At 38.7% G+C, this 21,408-nt stretch overlaps 1 protein-coding gene across 1 annotated transcript in view; it reads left to right on the plus strand.

The window, feature by feature from the left end:
- LRRC72 (leucine rich repeat containing 72) overlaps positions 1–21,408 on the plus strand; it is a 41,597-nt gene that overhangs the window by 6,257 nt on the left and 13,932 nt on the right. Inside the window, exons 3-5 of the mRNA XM_004743400.3 lie at positions 6,933–7,002; positions 17,048–17,129; positions 18,270–18,380. Coding sequence (XP_004743457.2) covers positions 6,933–7,002; positions 17,048–17,129; positions 18,270–18,380 — 263 coding nt within the window. The remainder of the gene's footprint in view (positions 1–6,932; positions 7,003–17,047; positions 17,130–18,269; positions 18,381–21,408) is intronic.

Below are 21,408 nucleotides of genomic sequence, written 5' to 3' on the forward strand. Positions count from 1 at the left end.
AAGATTGCAACTCCAAACCTTTCATGATTTTAACAACAGTGCACTGTAAGGGCAAGTAAAGAACAGTAAGAAAAGCTTTAAAACACTAGAGGAAAAAATAGAAATATTGGTCCTCTGACAGTGGGCAATTAGTTCTCTAGTGAAGGAAACACATTTTATATCCCCCCAAAATACTAAGTAACTATGCAATCCATCTGGTAAAAAAAAAAAAAGTTTCTCAGTCCAGAGACCAATACAGTGGGTAAACTAGGTTATTTGCCTGAGTCTCTGTTGCCCTGGATTTGTGTTGGGGTGGGGTGGGGTGACTTACCAATGTCTTCTTGAGTAATCATGGAGAACACATACAACAACAGTGCTGATATACTATTCTCAGCACGAGTCATTGCCATCATTAGAATTTCCTCTCTTTGTCTTCCATTGGCATCACCTTGAAATGCAACAGCCCATTATTGATTTTGGACAGGTTTAAGTGAAGAACTAACACTTTATTTTTTGCTTTTTTGTCTGCACATCTTTTTGCTTTATTAACATATAATGTATTATTTCCTTCAGGGGTACAGGTCTGTGAATCATCAGTCTTACACAATTCACAGCACTCATACCCTCCCCAATGTCCATAACCCAACCACCTTATCCCTCTCCCCATACCCCCAGCAATCCTCGGTTTGTTTCCGGAGATTAAGGATATCATGAATGAAATAGGAGAGATCACAACCAACACCAAAGAAATAAAAACATCTCAAGAATTATAAGCAAAAATACACCAGCAAATTTGACAATCTGGAAGATATGGATGCATTCTTAGAGATGTATAAACTACCAAAACTGAACCAGGAATAAATAGAAAACCTGAATAGACTCATAACCAGTAAGGAGACTGAAGCAGTTTCCCAGGAGAATTCTACCAAACATTTAGAGAAGAATTAATACCTATTCTTCTGAAACTGTTCCAAAAAATAGAAATGGAAGGAAAACTTCTAAGCTCATTTTATGAGGCCAGCATTACCTTGATCCCCAAACCAGACAAAGACCCCATCAAAAAGGAGAATTATAGACCAACATCCTTGATGAATATGGATGCAAAAGTTATCACCAAAATACTAGCCAATAGGCTCCAACAGTATATTAAAATGATTATTTTCCATGACCAAGTGAGATCTGTTCTTGGGCTGCAAATTAATCAATGTGATATAATACATTAATAAAAGAAAGAACAAGAACCATATGATACTCTCAATAGATGCTGAAAAAGCATTTGACAAAGTACAGCATCCTTTCTTGATCAAAACTCTTCACAGTTTAGGAATAGAGGGTACATACCTCAATACCATCAAAGCCATCTTCGAAAAGCCCATAGTGAATATCATTCTCAATTTGGGAAAACTGAGAGCTTTTCCCCTAAGGTTAGGAACATGGCAGGGATGTCCACTATCACCACTGCTATTCAACATAGTACTAGAAGTCCTAGCCTCAGCAATCAGACAACAAAAAGAAATTAAAGGCATCCGAATTGGCAAAGAAGAAGTCAAACTCTCACTTTTTGCAGATGATATGATACTTTATGTGGAAAACCCAAAAGACTCCCTCCAAAACTGCTAGAACTCATACAGGAATTCAGTGAAATGTCAGGCTATAAAATCAGTGCATAGAAATCAGTTGCATTTCTATACACCAACAGCAAGACAGAAGAAAGAGAAATTAAGGAGTCAATACCATTTACAATTGCACCCAAAAGCATAAGATACCAAGGAAAAAGCCTAACCAAAGAGGTACAGATTCTGTACTCAGAAAACTATAAAGTATTCCTGAAAGAAAACGAGGAAGACACAAAGAAATGGAAAAATGTTCCATGCTCATGGATTGGAAGAACAAATATTGTGAAAATGTCTGTGCTATCTAAAGCAACATACACATTTAACACAGTCCCTATCAAAATACTATAAATTTTTTCAAAGAAATGGAACAAATAATCCTAAAATTTATATGGAACCAGAAAAGACCCCAAATAGCCAGAGGCTATTGGCAGCAATTGGGTCTTTTCTCTTTTCTTTTCGATAAAGGTATTGGAGCAGGGAAGCCGGTTGCAGAGATGGAGCCGAGGAGGGGCTCTCAGCTCAGGGTTACCTTAAACTGTGATCAGAGGCACAGTCAGGCCACTGCTCTTCAAGCAGGGACCCAACAGGTTGTAGATCTGGAGAAACGTCCTCCTTCCTCCTCCGGAGAAGCAGCATGGGAGCATGGCAGGAAAATACTGGGTTTGGAAACTCCACATGGGGCCGTGCGCCAGAGATAGAAACTCTCCATCACATGCTGGGTGAGTTCGGAGTGTGACCGGAGACCAGGAAGACAGGAGCGATTGAGCGCTTTTCTCTGAGGGCGCACTGAGGAGTGGGGCCCCAAGCCCTCAGCTCCTCTGGGCCAGAGATTGGGAGGCCACCATTTTCATTCCCGTCCTCCAGAACTCTACGGAAAGCGTTTGGGGAATAAACCCAAGCAGATTATTTAGCCCGGCTCCTGGCAAGGGTGGTGCAATTCCACCTCAGGCAAAGACATCTGACAATTACAGCAACAGGCCCCTCTCTGAGAAGATCAGCAAGAACATCCAGCCAAAACCAAGTTCACTAATCAATGAGAGCTGTGGAACTCCAGAGCCAGGAGAATAAAACACATAGAATTCATGGCTTTTTCCCCATGATTCTTTAATCTTTCGAAGTTAAATTTTGTAAATTTTATTTTTTCCTATTCTACTTTTTAAATGTTTCCTCTTTCCTATTTTAACCTTTTTAACTATTTTATCTTATCAATATGTTTTTTTTAAATCTTTTAAAATTTTCATTGTTATAGTCACAATCTATCCCTTCACTGTATTTAACCTTATTTTGTGTGTATATATAGGTTTTTCTTTCTTTAAAATTTTGGGATATGGTTTCTTCTAACAGATCAACATATATCCTAAATCTAGCACAGGGATTTGTTCTAGTCTCCAGCCTGATCCCATTCTTTTTTTTTTTTTTTCCTTTTTTGACCAACTTCTTATCAATTCCTTTTTTTAAAATGTTTTTTCATTGTCACCTTTACAGTTACATTCCATCCCTTCATCATGCTTACCCTTATTTTTGTGTATATATATATATATATATATATATATATATATGTTTTTCTTTCTTTAAATTTTTGGAGGCAGTTTCTTCTTACAGATCAAAATACACCCCAAATCAAAATCAAGTGTGTGGTCCTGTTCTATTCACCAGTCTAATATGTGTGTGTGTGTGTGTGTGTGTGTGTCTGTATGTGTGTGTATATTTTTTTCTCCCCTCCTTTCTTCTGCCCCTGGTTTTGGGTCTCTTCTGATTTGTTAGTGTATATTTTTCTGGGGTCTCTGCTTTAAGACCAGTGGTCCAACTGTGCCTTGGATCACAGTGTAAGGTAACCCGGAGCTGAGAGCATAGTCCTCAACTCTAGTTGAGGCTTCCTGACTCTGACACCTAGGAGCTCTGCTATGCCCAGACATCCCGGTCTTTTTGTGACCCAGCAGATCCTGAGGCCACACTGTCCCTGTGAGGGCTCCACCCCGTGCTTAGCCTCTGGAGTGACATCCTCCAGTGGAGCAGACTTCTAAAAGTTCTGATTTTGTGCTCCACTGCTCCGCCACCTGCCGGGAACCAGCCTTTTCCCCCAAGGTCTATCTTCCCATATATCACTTCAGAGTCATTTCTCCACATGTCTTACCTTCCAGAAAGTGGTCGCCTTCTGTTCCTAGAATTGCTGCTCTTCTCTTTTCTCTCCTATTGAGTTTGTAGGTATTCAGAATGGTTTGATGATCACCTAGCTGAACTCCTGGGACCCAGCAATATTTAGGTCTCTTCCTCCTCCACCATCTTGCTCCTCCCCCACAAAACTAAACTGTTTGACTTGAGTTAAAATCCCTTTAAAAGGGAATCACTTTAGGGCACCTGGGTGGCTCAGTGGGTTAAGCCTCTGCCTTTGGCTCAGGTCATGATCTCAGGTTCCTGGGATCCAGTCCCGCATCGGGATCTCTGCTCAGCAGGGAGCCTGCTTCCCTTCTCTCTCTGCCTGCCTCTCTGCCTACTTGTGGTCTCTGTCTGTCAAATAAATAAATAAAATCTTAAAAAAAAAAAAAAAAGGGAATCACTTTATTACATTATGTAATAGCTGGAAATTCAGCATCAAAATCACTAGTATAGGAAAATTAATGACATTAACTTGACACAGGTGATATTTCAAAGTATTAATGTATTAAAATAACTTTTCTGGGAAATCCTTGGGGAAATCCTCTAAGTGGGGTTTGAGCTTCTCTGCTACCACATAATGATTGTTTTATTTTTCACAGGAACGGATGAAGCTAATGTATTATCTTTTCTGCCCAATGAAAAATTTAGGTGTACCAGGATCCAAATGCTTCTTCCAAGAAATAGGCTATATATCTACAGTGAGAAGAGAATGCATTATGTGTATAAGTCTCCTATTAGAAGTTGCTCTTGACGAGTCTGGAATATTTTGTTGTGCCAGAGAAGCACTCGAAGACTAACAGTGCATGTCTAAAGGATGTGTGGTCTGCTTGAAGTCTTATTTGGGATAGTTTGAGAATTAAAAAAAAAAAATGGAAAAGGAATAAGAAAAACTTCAGATACAAGTAGAGTAGGAAAGAGAGTGACTGAAAGAAAGAAAGGGGAAGGGTGGATATTCTTCTCAAGTTTTTATTTAAATTGCAGGTGGTTAACATACAGTGTAATATTGGTTTCAGGTGCAGAATTTAGGAATTCATCACTTACCTAATACCTGGTTCTCATTACAAGCACATTCCTTAATACCCATTACCTATTTAACAGAAATCCCAAACCATCTGATTCAGCAATGATCATCAGCTGAAGCTAAAGCCATTGAATAAGTTATTGGGGCTTGAGACATACACATAGTCATCAGAGGTTTGCCCCACATGTTACTTCTCAATGACAGCATTTGTGCTTTTCCAATGGAGAAACTTGGTGGACAGAGCCAGAACCAAGGGGCTGAACTTCCATCACCAAGAGTGGGACCAAGTGGCATTACTTGCCTCCTTCTGTGATGCAGTAATCACCACCTTTGTTCCTGAAAAATGGTCCACCTGGAAGTTAATCATGAGGAAGCAAGCAGACAAATCAGGAATGGGAGACATTCCATTAGATGACTGTCCTGGACTCTTCAAAAATCAATGTCAAGGTAATAAAAGGGGAATATTCTAAATTAAGAAGACTAAGGGATTATATCAACTGAAATGCAAAGCATAAATGTTGATGGGATTCTGGACTGAAAAAGAAAAGAACTATTAAAAAAATTAGGGGCAACAGGCACAACATGAATACTAAAGGAATGCTAGATGATATTGAATTCAATTTAATTTTTAAGGTGTGATAACAGTGTTGTGGTCATGCAGGAGCATGTCCCTGTTTGAGGGATATACATGCTGAAGTATTTAGGAGTGAAAGCCCTAACGGTGATAAGTCTGCAATTTCATTTTCAGATGATTCAGCAAGAAAATTATCAGCCAATAAGTAACATCTATTACATAGATAAGAGAGAGCAAGCTTAAGTGTGGCAAAATATTTAACATTATAAGGGCTCTACAACCTTTCATTGTATTATTCCTTCAACATTTTTTAGTTTTGAAATCTTTCAATATAAAAGAGTTGTTGAAAAATGTTTCCTTTGTTTAGAAATATTTTCGCATGATTTAAATGCACGTTCTCCTAAAAAAATTTGTTAAAAACTTCATAGCATTTTCATTAAAATATTTCAAAAAATATAGCCCCTCAGTATCCCAAAGTTTAAAAAAAAAAAAAAAAAAAAAAAAAAAAAACTTGTGAAAGGATGTTGCCGCAAATGAGTTAACAGATGTAACATTAATGAACTTTGGTATTGGTTAAGGACTTGGAAGACTTCCTGGCACAGAGTGTGTGCTCTATGGTGTCTGATGCATAAAGACACACATGTATACATACCCAGCCTGGGCACAGTTTCTGCCCTGAGAAATAAAACAGATCTGAATATTCTAGCCCATAGCAGTCAAGGACCAATCCTCAGGGCTTTGCCCCATTTGTGGTCACTCCTCTTCCCCACCCATGCTTGTCCCTTTGCAGAGAGAGCAGCAACAGCAACAAGGTTCAGGACCACCTGCACAGCTCAAGAAGGATGGTAATATTTTGACCCCATAGCTACTAAACAATAAAGGAAAATAAAACACTTCACCTAGTCTCTGTCTCTTGGCATATGGCCATTTCCCCATCTTAAATATATTGTGGCCAAGATCTGGAGAAGCCCAAAGCAAGAACCTTGCAGATGTTGTCCAAGTAGGAGCCAACAGGGTTTTCACATGTAGGCACAAATCCACTGTCTTTCCCACTTACTTTTTCCCCTCTGCCCAGTCCCCAGTAAAATCTTTTTTTTTTCAAATTAAGGTCCCAATAAATGTAATCATAACGAAGTATAAATTTCTAGTAATGTGATAGAGTGTTTGCCTTCAGTATTTCTTTTAAACTGGCTGACAAAAATATTAATCCAAATGAATGAAGTGTTGCGGTGCCTGGGTGGTTCCGTCATTTGGGTGTCAGCCTTCAGTTCAGGTCATGATCCTAGGGTCCTGGGATTGAGCCCCGCGTCTGGCTCTGCACTCTGCAGGAAGCCTGCTTCTCCCTCTCGACAACCCCTGCTTGTGTTGCCTCTCTTGCTGTCTCTCCCTCTGTTAAATAAATAAAATCTTTAAAAAAATGGATGAAGTTTTAATGATAGTACTTCAGAAATTAGTAGGTAGGTGTGACAACAATCTGGAAAGAAGAGAGAGGCCTTTCCAGTTATTCCAAAGTTCTACTATATAACTCACCTTACCTATTAATAAATTAACTGTTACTAATATTCACTTTTTCTTTTCTTTTCAGGAATCTGACAGAGGTCATTGATCTATCTAGGTTTAGAAAATTAAAATATTTATGGCTACATCACAACAAGGTAGTGTTATATTTTATCATTAAATAGCTCTGTACTTAAATCACTGTCTTAATCTCCTATTTATAATGGAGTTAATCTTTAAAAGTATTAGTATTTTGTATTCCTAACTAACTTTAGGTAAGAAACTCTATACACACAAACACATACATACATTACTATATTGAACTGCACAATTTGTGAGATGTTATCAGACTGCAACTTTACTTTTGTCTCTCATGTCCTATCAAAGCTGCCCAGAGGAGGCTATTTCTTCTGGACTCCTGGAAGAAAACTTCAGCAATCTTGGTGACTCTTCCCATTCCTCTTATGTAATTCAAAATCTTAGAGTCCATTGGAGTCCTAGCCATGGCTCCCATTCAAGATTTATTTATTTTTTGACAGAGAGAGACACAGCTAGAAAGGGAATACAAGCAGGGGGAGTGGGAAAAGAACAGGTTTCCTGTGGAGCAGGAGCCCAATGATGGAGCTCAAACCCGGGATCATGACCCGAGCAGAAGACAGACGCTTAACAACTGAGCCATGCAGGAACCGCCCCCAACCTTTAAAAAAGAGATTATTTATTTATTTATTTGTGGTTCCAGTTCAGAAATGAGAATATCAAGGCACCAGGGTGGCTCAGTCAGTTAGGCATCAGACTTTTGATTTTTAGTTCCAGTCAGGATCTCATGGGTCATGAGATCGAGCCCCACATAGGGCTCCACACTCAATGGGGATTCTGCTTGAAGATTCTTTCTCTCTGCCCCTACCCCCACTCGCAAGCTAGCATGCGTGCTCTCTAAAATAAATAAATCTTTAAAAAAAAAATGGCAATGAGAATGTATAAGAGAGTATAATAATCCATTTCCAGTCCTCATTTGTAAATAAGCCATCTCCCTACATCCCCTTGCTTATTCAGCTGGAGTTGACTGCAGGTGGCCACCTGCCTTTTTTATTAGCTAGAAGGTGTAGCTGGTTGTTTTTCTCTCCTTTCCTTCTCCTCACTTTTCCTTCCTTATCCAACATTGACATAGAATGGGGAGATGTGGAGGAAGGGCTGGAGAGAAACAAAGTTCTTACCTGATCTGTACCATCTGGTACTAACACATGTTCAAAGTCAACTTCTTTTCTCTCAACGGATTATTCAGAAGTAGGTTTCTTCAACTCTAATTCCTCTTCCCTGGCCACTCCTGACTTCCTCTCCACTTTTATCCCAGTGGTACTTACAACTGACAGCCTCAAGCTGAGGTAGACTACTCCCTTGGTGGGATTCCTTGTGGAGTACCCCAGATCAATATGCCTTTTGTGACCTGGTGTGCAGGTCCCAGCACTCACAAGTTTTTCCTGCTGTCAGAAGCCAAGGGGGGTGGTTACCTCCCAACTGTTACCCAAGTTGATCTAGTTTTCTTAGGAATTACCAGACATAGGGGACCAACAGGTCCCCAACTGCAGGCAACTCTCGTCAAGGTCACTGAGCATGGCCCTTAAAGTTTCTCTTAGAGGCTAAGGTTCAGGAGGTGAGGCCCTCCCACTGCCTCCCCTATAGTGGGTGTCTGACTGGGGCTCCAAGTTCCCTCCATGTCAAAGAGTAGGGCTGAACTAAAATGCAAACCCAAACAATCATTAGAGTTAGTCAGTTGGCTATTCTCAACTTCCAGTAATTTGACATTCCAACAGCTTGTATTTTTGTTCCTTATGAATTGAATACCCAATCTGAACATTTTGAACACCCACTGATTAAAAAGAAATAATTTCAATTTTCAGCAGTATTCTGCTTGTGTAGCCCAGATTCACAGCGTTGAGTCCCTAGGCAGCCATGTTTATAAAAGCATTGCAATATTACATAGGATTTCCGGTCTTCTTCTTCTGTTAAGTGGAAGCATAAGTCTCCTAAGCTTGAAATCCTTTCTAGGAGAACAAATGCAATCACCTTGAGATCCAGGCGACCAGAAGCTGAAATGGGAATTGCACGCACCATAAAAGGGCACGGAGGTTTAAAACTCTTTTAAACACCCTGCCAAAAATTATCCTGGGTCCCAGTGTGCGACTTCTGATAAAGGTGGAAATCATCAAAGGCATGGCAAAAGTGACTAATCTTTGTTTTCCATGTGTGCCTCTTGCGGGGTTCAGTTCTGAAGGAAAGAACATGTTCAGTGTCCGCAGTGTGCCTAAAGGGAGAGAGATAATTAGAGATTTTTGGAAAACATTTTTTGGCTTTTGGTAGTGAACACCATCCCCTCTCCAACCATTGAATATTTCACACAATACATAAGAACCATTATGTACATAGGAAGGGATTGTATACGCTGCCAACAATTTCACTCTCTTCTGTTTCCGAAGGGCAGTGGGTGGGGAAGGAATGCAACAAGAGACTGAATTCTCTCCTTGTGTTGACTCTTTACTTTCAACAAACCAACTATATTATTTCCAAAATCCTCATCACTTAACTTTGTTCTTTACAATAATAGACTTACTTAGTTCCTAGAACGCCGAAAGGATATCCTCCCCAAAACAAGTTTTGAGTGTTGCTTGTGTAAGTAAATAAACTTCTGAGAGTTTTCCTATTGGCCAGTAATTGACTGGTTCCTGCCTAATAGTCACACTTCATGAAAAACTAAAGTCTTAGTCAGAATCCCAAACTCTGATAAGCGTATTAGCTACGATAGTACTTCACCAAAATTCATACGTAAAACTTTGATTATTACTTTTCTTTACAATCCAGAAAGCAGGGGCGACTGGATGGTTCAGTCATTAAGCATTTGCCTTCGGCTCAGGTCATGATCCAGGGTCCTGGGATCAAGTCCCGCATCAGGCTCCCTGCTCAGAGGGAGGCAGGCCTGCTTCTCCCTCTACCACTTACCCTGCTTGTGTTCTCTCTCTATTGCTGACTCTCTGTCAAATAAATAAATAAAGTCTTTTAAAAAATAAAATAAAATCCAGACAGCAATAGGATCACCACTAAGAAGTCATTATACCAGCATAGAAATGGTGTAGAGAAATATCGAGGAAAACATTAACATTGACATAAGAATTTAAATATTTAAATATGTAAATATGTAGAAATAGGTAAATATTTAGAATTGCAGCATTTAATTAACAGTGGTCTGAATTTGTGATCAGCCTGTTCTGACACTAATGAATATCTTAAACTACCTTCTATTTGGGATAAATGAAGGCACAAAGTAGTAAAATGAACCCATCTTTGTTGCTGATTCATTTATCCAATCCGTACTTTTGCTGAGATGTATGTACTGGATATTATGGTTGTCCATTCAGTGTCCATTTTTTCCTTTTACCTATCGAGCAGAATCTGGATTTAGTTTTTGGCACATACATCTCCTTTTTACTGAGGTAGGTGACCCCATCCCCGGTTCTAGGAAGTGGATCCTGAACTGTCTAACCCATTCAGGATAATCCCATTGTCCTTGTGAGTGGCTAATAGATGAATGGGCACATGTCCCAGTTAAGGTAATAAAGACATGGGATCTGCGGGGAGCCTTTTGTGAGTGGTTTCCTCATTCCTAAAAGAGAGCACTAGCAGAGCAGTCCCTCGTTTCCCTGATGTTTTCTTGCCTGGATATGAAGCAGGAACCCTCCCATCAGCTTGAGAATGTAGGTGACATTTAAAGAAAAGTAGGGCCCAGAGAATCATTATGAACTAAGAGGGAGGCTCTCACTACCTCTGGAGTTCTTGGTATGTGAGAAAATAAAGGTTCTCAGTTATTAATGGGCCAGTTTGAGTTGAGCTCAGAAGTTACCCAAAGCCAAAATCCTCCTATCTGATGTGGCTTGTTGTGTACTCACCTTAAGCCACTGATAGAATATACAACAATAAATGTGACAATACCTGCTCTAATAAAATTAAGGGCAGAGGGAGTGGCTGTGCTCATGGTGAGGGCACGGCATTTGCCAACTGCCTGGAATGGAATGCCAGAAAGCAATATTTTGGGGAGGCGATGAACATAGTCTGATATATTTGGAACATAATATACTAGGAGCAGAGGCACTTCTCCCCATTATCACATAGTGGGTGACCAGACTGGAGCTTCTGGTCTGACCCTGGATTAGCAGAATAGATGCCAAGTTGCTTCCAATGCCCCAGCTTTGCCAGATTTGCTCAGGCAGCTCTGGTTCCTTCAGGATACTCTCTGAGGGCTTACTTGCTCCTCATACTTGCATTTATCAGTCACCAGTTCTGCATCACCTCCATTTCTGGGTCGCCTTTTGTTCAGCTACCCTCATAAAGTCAGAGGAAGGCAGCTGCTCTTAGATCCTCTTAGATGAGGCCTTCCAAAGACTCCCTTGCCTCATCTTCCAGCAAGCCTGACTGAAGGAGGTTTAGGTCCATGGTCAATCCTTTCCAACCCTCCATGAGAAGTGGAATGACTAGCCTTGAACAGTACAATTTCAAATGGTCTACCCATTGATCTATTTGTGTTTGGGCTCATCACCTCAAAAATTTTCTACTGAGTCCCACAATGCTGGTATCCTTTAATTTCTGGAAGAACTAGCAGTCCTTTGGAATATTTGATTTGGCTCAGATTAGAAGCAGCATTTGATGAAAAACCTGTAGAAAGCTTCACCAAGCGACTGTCTAAAATGGGTTCTCAGTTTCTGCCAGGTAGTAAAGACAAAACAGGTGACAAACTTTACAAATAAAATTCAAATAAAAATACCTCTTCTGGCAAAATCATTGTTTATAGCCTTCATCATCTAAAAAATCATTGAAATACTTATTTATAATGACACATTCTCTACTAACTGACCAGAGAATGCTCTGATTGAAATAAGCAAAATCACTTTAAGAAAGATCCTGGACTCATTCTTCTATGCCATTAAGATATGTTACTGTTTCCCAAGAGGAAACCAGAAAGGAAGACAAACCACAAGAGATGCTTAATCTCAGTAAACAAACTGAGGGTTGCTGGAGGGGAGGGGGGTGGGAGGATGGGGTGACTGCGTAATGGACATTACGTGTTGTGGTGAGCGCTGGGTGTGGTCTAAGACTGATGAATCATAGACCTGTACCCCGAAACAAACAATACATTATATGTTAATACATTTTTTTTTTAAATGTTACTGTTTCCCACCTCCTAAGCATTTTGCACATATTGAGAATTTGGTAAATAGCACAAATATGTATATTTTAGAAAGGAATACTGATGTACAAAATTAGCAAATCACAATTTAAAATATGAAAGAATTATTTTTAATGTGCTATTTTAAATAGTTGTAAAGAATTCTTTGAATTACTATCTTTCTCCAAGTAGCTTTATAACACATGGAATTTTAGTTGGTTCCTTCAACAAGGTCTAGGTATATACATAGTTATTTATTCATTTATACATAACATACTTTGTTCTAAAAAACAATTTAGAGCTGCACAAATCCCGTAGCAGAGCACAAAAACTGTTAAGGAATAAAATGAACTAGCATGCATTCCACTTAATTTGGGCTCTTACATGTTTCTGTTGCCTCAGGGCAACATTAATTCTATCCTTTATGTCAACTTCGTTGAAAGAATTATATTTTGCCAAATATTTAAAACCTTTTCAAAAAAAGGAAATCAACATGAATAACCTAAATAAGGCTTCACTGCTTGGTTGTGAGAGTCATAGATATCTACGCTGTATATCTAGTTAGGACTTAAAATGATTTTACCTTAAAATAAGGTAATGATAGTACTCATACCTCATGAGTCTGTTGTGAAGATTAAAGATTTTTTTTTTTATTTTACAGAGAGAGAGAGATCACAAGTAGGCAGAGAGGCAGGCAGAGAGAGAGGAGGAAGCAGGCTCCCCACTGAGCAGAGAGCCCGATGTGGGGCTCAATCCCAGGACCCTGAGATCATGATCTGAGCTGAAAGCAGAGTCTTTAACCCACTGAGCCACCCAGGTGCCCCTGTTGTGAAGATTAAATATATATATATATATATATATATATATATATATATAAATACATATACCATCGAGAAGACATAAATTTGAAAATATTTTGATTAGAAAATATTAGTAATTTGAACAATGGAAAACTTTATTTTTTTATTTTTTATTTTTTTAAAGATTTTGATTTATTTATTTGACAGACAGAGATCACAAGTAGGCTCCCTGCTGAGCTCGATCCCAGGACCCTGAGATCATGACCTGAGCCAAAGGCAGAGGCTTTAACCCACTGAGCCACCCAGGCTCCCAACAATGGAAAATTTTAGATTGAGTATTGGAAAATGCTCCATATGCCAATATATGCAATGCTAGTTGGTTCCTTCAGTAATATTCTGGTACATATATATTTATTTATTCATTTAATATTCATTTAATACCTAATACACATTTAATACTTAATAAGTTAGCTTAGAGCATTTGAAAAACTAAATAGTTTTTAAGGTGCTATTTTAAATACTTTTAAAGAATATTTTGAATTGATACTTTTTTTTCATGTAGCATTACAACATACATGATGGAATTTTAGTTGGTTTAGTATGTGTGTAGTACTTTGGTGGACATATATTTTGTGAGATTAGTTTTTCTATTTTTTTCCATTTTATGCCAAATATTTCTGGATGTATTTTAAACATGATTTTTGGTGAAAAACATTGCTGAAATAGTAGAAAAATAATTTAAGAAGTATTTTCCATTGCTCAAGCTAACAATATTTTCCATTACTTCAAAGTATGTTCAAATTCATGTCTTCTGGCTACTTTATATAGAGATTCAACTATTTTAATGAACCCAATTATGATGTACTATATGCCAGGTTTTAATTTGAGAATCAGACAGACTTGGATTTATCCTTGCTCTGTTACCTTGAGAAAGTTGTTTAACTTCACTGAGCCCAGTTTACTCCTAGGTAAATAAGGAATAAAACAAATAACACAGGGCTACTATAAGCATCACATTAGATAATGCCTGTGAAACCATCTAGCACAGGGGCCAATGATAGCTAGCATTTTATCAATATGACACTCCCTCTTCCCTTGACTCTAAATCAGCTGTTCCCAACAAGAAGTGACTTTGTACACACACACACACACACACTCACACACACACACCATCTTTCCCTTACAGCAGACATTTGGCAATTTCTGGAGACACTTTTTGATTGTCCCAAGTGGAGTGTGTGTGTCCTACTGGCATCTAGTGGGGAGAGACTAGATTTGTTCTTAAACATACTACAATGCACAGGACAGAACTCCCAACCCCAGCAAAGAATAACCTGGCCCTACATGTCCATAGTTACAGAGGTTGAGAAGCCCTGTTCTAAAAGAATGCCTCTTTAATTTTAAATTCATGCTGGCATACTTTTTCCTCCACTGCTACCCTGGGGACTACATGTAAGTGCTTTACTTTAAATGGAAGTACTCTCATCTCTCTCTCTCTATGTATAAAAAATAATGGTTAAGTAATAATAGCTCGTTTATTGAGCACTAGCTATGTGCCGAGCCCTGAACCAAAATAAATGATTTGTGAAATGTCACATTCCACATAAAACCTATGGTGATCCTTCAGATTAATAGTGTAGATTTTTCTAAGTGGATAGTTATAATACTATACATATTATATATATGTCATTTACTTTAACGATGGCTTAAGTGTCAGGGCAATCAGCGTGTCTTGCAGTTTCGCTCCTAGATCTTGACTTCAACAACTTGCTACATTGCAGTGTCTATTAAGTCCTGCGATTCCTACCTTGGAACTCTCTCTCTCAATTCCCGGTACTTTTCTCCTCCCACTGCCATTACTCTACTCTGGACCACCACATAGTCTTCTGAATTAGGGTAACGCCCTTCTCATTCAACTCCTGCCATTATGCTTACTCTCCCTTCTAAACTGTGTTCTTTCCTGCCATTTTCTTTCTAAAACATTTTCTTTCACAGTCCTCTGCACAAAATCTTGTAATTGCTTGCAGGGTCCTCTTGAACTGGCTTTATCTCTTTCCACTCCATTCCCCTACCCATCTTACCCCAACAACAGTGCAGTCTTAAAATCCCAGTAATCATGGCCCAAAGGATATTAAGGCTCTTGGGAAAACCATGATTCTATAATTGAGATGAAACTATTAAGTTTATTAGTATTCTTCTTGGGTTAATAAGTCATGCAAAAGAAATGAAAGTCTTGAGTAGTTAGAAAGGTTCTGTTGATGTGTGGTCTGGCGGGCAACTGAGAAAGAAGAGAAGTAGTAGTCATGGCTTCCACTGGGTTTTGTTTTCTATTCTTGTGTCAGGTGTGGCCATCGTTCGATCAGATCATGGTGAGTGGAAGGAAGAATGGAAGAGGAGAAAGGGATAGGAAGCCCATTGGGACCCCCGCACCCTCAGTGCGTTGCATGGTCTCCTGCTTGGGAGGAACATAGTCCCTCTCGTGACTTAGGAAAAGCTGTGGGAAATTGCTGGTGGCCCTCCTGCATGGGTGCTGACCTAATTGGATGCAGATGAATCTGTGAAATGATGAGATGAGCAGCACACGTGCCTTTCATAGCTTCATAATGTGTGTTGCAGATGCAACAATAAAATTAAAGAAAATTAATTAAAGAAAACAGTTTTGAAGTGTTGCATACAAATCTACAATAGCTTTTCTGAACTATGTCTCAGGGCTAAAATTTGCAATAAATCCTCACTGAGTCCAATGCATCGGCATCTATCTGAATCAATCCATCAAAGGCTAAAACAGTTATATTTAATGATAACAATCATTACTATGATAAGCTTTAATAAACACCTAATATTAATGTCTAATCATGAGCATATACTTCCACATAGAAAGTGATGTATATTTCTGTATAGAAAGTACTAAGCACTTGGTCAGTAACTATTCAATGGGAATATTCTCCCTGATCCTGTATTAAGTAGAAAGATACTTTATATTTAACTAACCTGCTATTTTTAGAAGATACCTGCCACACCTCTATGGCTCTACTATCCTCATAACTCAAACAAATTGTTAAATTTTATCGAGGTTTTAGAGTCAATATTTTTTTAAAAAATCAGTTCTCCTTGCAGAGTAACAGTCACTTCTGACCCTCAGTCTAGAGTTGAATACCCTGTTTCTGAATATAGTACTTAATGGCTCATTTGAGGAATTTCCAAGACTGCTTTTGACTATTTGCAGTTCATACAACCACATTTCTAATCTAATCTTAAAAGTAAGATGTGAGGGGTGGCTGGGTAGCTCAGTCAGTTAAGCGTCTGCCTTCAGCTCAAGACATGATCCCAGGGCCCTGGGATCCAGTCTTGCATGGGGCTCCCTGCTCAGCAAGGAGACTGCTTCTCTGTTTCCTTTTGACCCTCTCCCCCTCATGCTTGCTCCCTTTCCCTCTCCCTCTCCCTCTCCCTCTCAGATAAATAAACCAAACCTTAAAAAAAAAAAAGATGTGACTTCACCATACTGTTTGGAAAATGGGAGGGGCAGAAGGAGAGGGAGAATCTCAAGCAAACTCCCCTCTGAGTGTGAACCCCAAGCTCAGTGTCACGAAATCACGGCCTCCGCTGGGCACTCAACCAGATGAGCCACTCAGGTGCCCCTCCACCATAGTTTGGTATGTCCGGTTGAACAAGGGCCGATCCTTAAGAACTACCAGAAATGCACCAGGGAGAAAAGTTATGCAGGCAAAGGAGAAAGCGTGACTCATACACAGATGCAAACATGGCCTCAGCGTTGAGGAGAAAGCCCTGGGCACACACTGGTCACTAAATAATGTGTGATGGTGGGTTAGTGGGTACGTGGGGACAGTGAGACTGCAGGCGGCAGAACTGGGAGAAACAGAGTTAGAGCAAAGGGGCTAGGTCAGATTACAGAGGCATTGAAAACTATGCAAGAAGTTTGAGAGAGATAGGATGAGAGCTTTGTCTTCAGTTAGCTGAAAAAGTCTTTTTCATCCCAATGTCCTCAAAGACAATCCAGATGGAAACTCATAGCCCAGACCAAATGGTCAGAAATAATGATAGCAAACATCAAACTTCTCTGATCATACTCTAATTTTATAAATATATATACACATTTATTTATATAGATATAAATACACATACATATATATAAATTACTATAGAAAGTATATTATTCTCTCTCATTTTCAGCTCCAAGGATTAACATTCCTAACTAGAAACTATTGTCTGTCAGAGCTCTATCTGAACAACAATGCCATATTTGACATAGAAGGTATGTCTTCAATGTTTTCTGCTGACTGAATAGATTTTCACTTGAGTAAGAACTAATAACTATCATACTGCTAATGGCATGCAAATATCTATTAGAACATTTCTGGTGAAAATATGGGATGAAATTCATTTTTTAAAATGTTCTTGTATACATTTCATTTTGAAAAATGTGCTTCAGATTACAGTCTTAATGTAATATTGTCCTGTGCCTTATTCAAAATGTGAAAGAATCTTGTTTTAAATAGAAATTGTGCCATGCTCCTGCATAGCTGAACACAAAGTGGGTATTAGGGAAGCAAATTTTAACAATGTTTGGGAGCATTAATCAATATAAAAACTTCACAAATAGCCTCACTGTTTTCAGTGGCTATGATTTTTAGCAGCCAAACTCCTCTTTTCGCTCTGAGTTAATTTTACATGCGTAACTATCTCTAAGTTGATGATTTCAAGTCAGGTATAAAAGAACACGATGTACTAGGATCACGAAATACAAAGAGGCACAGCCCCAAACAATCTTTTTAAATTTCATGTATCATAGAGTCAAAATGTCATAAATTTTAAGATCCACCATGATTCCATGTACCACGGAGAAAGAAACTTTGCCAAGTCAGCTGCGATGTGGCTATGGTAAAGACACAGCCCACTTCCATTTCTGTTAAAAATGTGGGAATATGTGAAATTTAGAATCAACACAAATAATATGAATATGTGGCTTCCTGTTGTGTAAAGAAAATATTTAGCTGAGCACGGGGAAGGTACTGAACTAAATGAGTGATTTTTCTCCCTTGATTGGCATTATGAATCTAAGTAACACTGACAAAACAAAACACAACAAAAAGAAGAAGAGTAAAGAAAATAACCCCTCCGAAATCAAACAAACAAAATGATTACTACAGGAAAACAAAACAAAACAAAACAAAACCAGAAAACAATAACAGTGGAAAGAAGTTGGTTCTACATGTCCACATCACACTCAATTATTTGAATTCTTGTGCTTTGTTGCATATTTAATGATAAATCACATTATTATTAATAATGACTCCTTGTACCAGCTGAAATGTGTTTTTTGCTTTTGTTTAGCTGGCATGTTTAATTAGCATTGACAACATTTAAAATCTTGTTAAAAAAAAATGTCTTTCAGGCCTGCACTCTCTGCCTTCATTGTACTTGCTCCTGCTCCACCACAATGAGCTAACAAACATTGACGCCACAGTGAAGGAATTAAAGGGGATGCCAAATCTGAAGATCCTAAGTATTTGTTTGTTTGCTTCTATGGCCATAAGTCAAAAGAGTAACGACACAGGACAGGGGTTATTTTTTAAGTTTAAAATTGATCAATGTTTATAACGAAATCCTTAAATATTCTTGAAAATAAGATTTAATCTTACTCTCTTTTAAAAGATGTTCTTGCAAGAAAAACAGATGGAAAACATTTTTTGAGATATGACATGGCATGACAAAGGGAAGTGACAAAAGCGACAAAAGGCTTACCTGTTTAAATCTGTGTATTTGGCTTTATCTCGGAACTAAGTTTTAGCATGCGTTGTATGATTCCGCTTACATGACGTGTCCCGAATAGACACACCTATGGAGTTAACCACACTGAGTGATAGCTATTTTTAAATAGATTCTTGTTTGTCCAGGACTGGGGGACAGAGGGGACCAGGGAGCCTCCTTAAAGAATAAGGAGGTGTGGGGTTCTTCTAGGAGTGATGAAAATGTTTTACAATTGACTGTGGTGATGGTTGGCCAACTCTTCGAATATACTAAAAAACATTAATTTATACTTACAATGGGAGAATCATGTGGTATATGAATTATATTAATAAAACTGACACCAAAAGATAAAAGTTCTTTTTTTTAAGCTTTCCAGTAGGTGAACAGCAAATTTCATTCATTCACACCCAGCAAGGAGGTAACCTACGCCATGGAAGAAACTGTGAAATGGGTTGGAAAAATAAATAATACACAGTTCTTGCTCAATAAGCTCATAATCTTGAAGGGTAAATAACCCGCACAGGATTGCAATAGCGGATGAAATTTTCTGGGTGTACCAAAGGGAAAAGACACTCAGACTGATGAGTGGGTTCCCAAACTTGAGAGTTAGGAGACTTGTTTATATAATGTCATGAAATAGATGGTTTTTTTTTTCTATTCATTTTCTATTCACTTCTCAGAATTGCCTGAAACAATGTTTTGAATATGTGCAAACTGGTGTTGATGGTGAAGGTTCTGATCAGATTAATACACAGAGTAATTATAGTTTTCATATGCTTTCAGTGCTAATCAGTAATAACATCTACTGTATTGAGGAGAAATGACTCATGTGCTTATATGGACATTGTTTAAACCCAAATATTAAAACTATACCAAGTTCATGGGAATTCCATGCTTCTTTTTTGTTAATCTAAAATTGTGTGGATTTTCCCTTTGAAAAGAAGCTTCACAAACATACAATAATCTGAGTTGATTCCCACATCCCACATCTCCCCTTAGCACATCCACTCAGGCCTGAAACTGTACATTTGGTCAAGACCATCCACACTCCCTCACCGTCCTTACCCACTTACTAGTTAAATGAACCTATCACCACCCTTTCTTCTCTGCTTCCCCCTATTTAAACGGGCTTTCATTATCTCCTGTTAGTTCCCATCTTGTTCTTCTCAGAGCATAGGTCCAAGGGGCACATTTCTTTTTTTTAGAGAGCCGGATGTGGGGCTCGATCCCAGGAGCCTGAGATCATGACCTGAGCTGAAGGCAGAGGCTTAACCAACTGAGCCACTCAGGCACCCCATGGGACGCATTTCTATTGACTACACACTGGATGGTGTCCCCTGGAGCTGGCAGCATGGCTGCTTTGCTACATTAGACACCTTTTAACATGCAAATAATCCCATGCTTATTTTTGAAACATGATAAGTTCTGTGAAAGATTCAGCACTGGCCTGTGTACTGGAACCATCTGGCCCTTGTGCGCTGAACAAACGCTTCTGAGATGAAAAGACTGACTCTGCTAGATCTGGAACTCTCACTTATCTTCGTTTTTCCATAAAATGGGCTACTAGCTGGCTCTCAGGATCACCTCAAATATCAAGCTAACTCCATAAGACATGTTTTTAAAGAGAATTTCTTGACATTAGTGTTATTTTGAAGCAGTGACAGAAACAAAAATGGTTTTACTGTGGATTATGTAAATTAGATGATGAATTAAGATGCTCACAGTCTTGAAAGTCTGCTGAGTAGTAAATGGATTTTTAACAATATAACTGACATCTGAAATAATAATTGTTATAACAACATATTTGAATGTCTTCCCTGTTGAGAAAATGCTTTCTTATTATGGTCTCGTTTAAATCTTCACAGAAATCCTACAATGTGATTAGAATGACTTCCTCTTGAATGGTGGGAATGCAAGTGTCCGAGCTTTAACCAAACTACTAAGAAATGTCAAAACTTAAACTCATGCCTTGTTTCTTTGTTTCGCATTTATTCATTCACTTGTTTAATAAGTATTTATCTTTTATTCATCCATTAAGTAAATATTTATCATGTGACACTCTAATACATGGTGACACAAAAGTCCCATGGTTTATGGTTTTATAACTTTCGGCCTAAATATTTTTCAGAGAGCTGAGGGAGCTTGATATGAAACTAATTGGATGATTTGCTAAATGTAAGAACTCAGTAATTTAAGGAAACTTATCTTACAATACAAGATTTGGAAGTTAGCAGCCAAGGTCATCCTATCATAGTCAACAGGATTATGCCCTGAACGAAGGTGCCTGGCCCGGGAGTGAGGAGTGTCTGAAATCCAGTCCATGCCCCCCTTGTTCAGCATGTGTGTGTGAGCACAGACTTGTGTCAGCCCTGAGGTGGGAGACAGGAGGGTCTTTTCCAGTTCTTTGAAAGCTGTTCTGCCAATCAGGTAGTACAATGTCCCTGTCATTACCTGTCACAACAGTTTAAGTGACCTCTACTTAAAACCATAGTGATTATAATTCAAGTTACATAACCACAATGGTTCCAACTGAGAATCTTTGTAGTGAGGTCATTTTTTGAAATGGAGCGAATGCTGTGTCCAATTTCTCAAAGAAAGCATTTTTAGAAAAGTTTTGGTAGCAAATAATGCATACAGTGAACACTTGACCCATTTTGGTTAAAGATATTATGTGGCGAAAAAGTTTCCAAGTACTGGACTACTAATTGTATTGGGGCAATGATGTGCCCAGATTCCGTTTCCATGAGCCTCATTTGCAATCACAGATTAGATTCAGTTCATTA

The sequence above is a fragment of the Mustela putorius genome, unplaced genomic scaffold (assembly GCF_011764305.1).
Source record: "Mustela putorius furo isolate JIRA1106 unplaced genomic scaffold, ASM1176430v1.1 tig00003845_pilon_pilon_pilon, whole genome shotgun sequence".
Classification (NCBI taxonomy): Eukaryota; Metazoa; Chordata; class Mammalia; order Carnivora; family Mustelidae; genus Mustela; species Mustela putorius.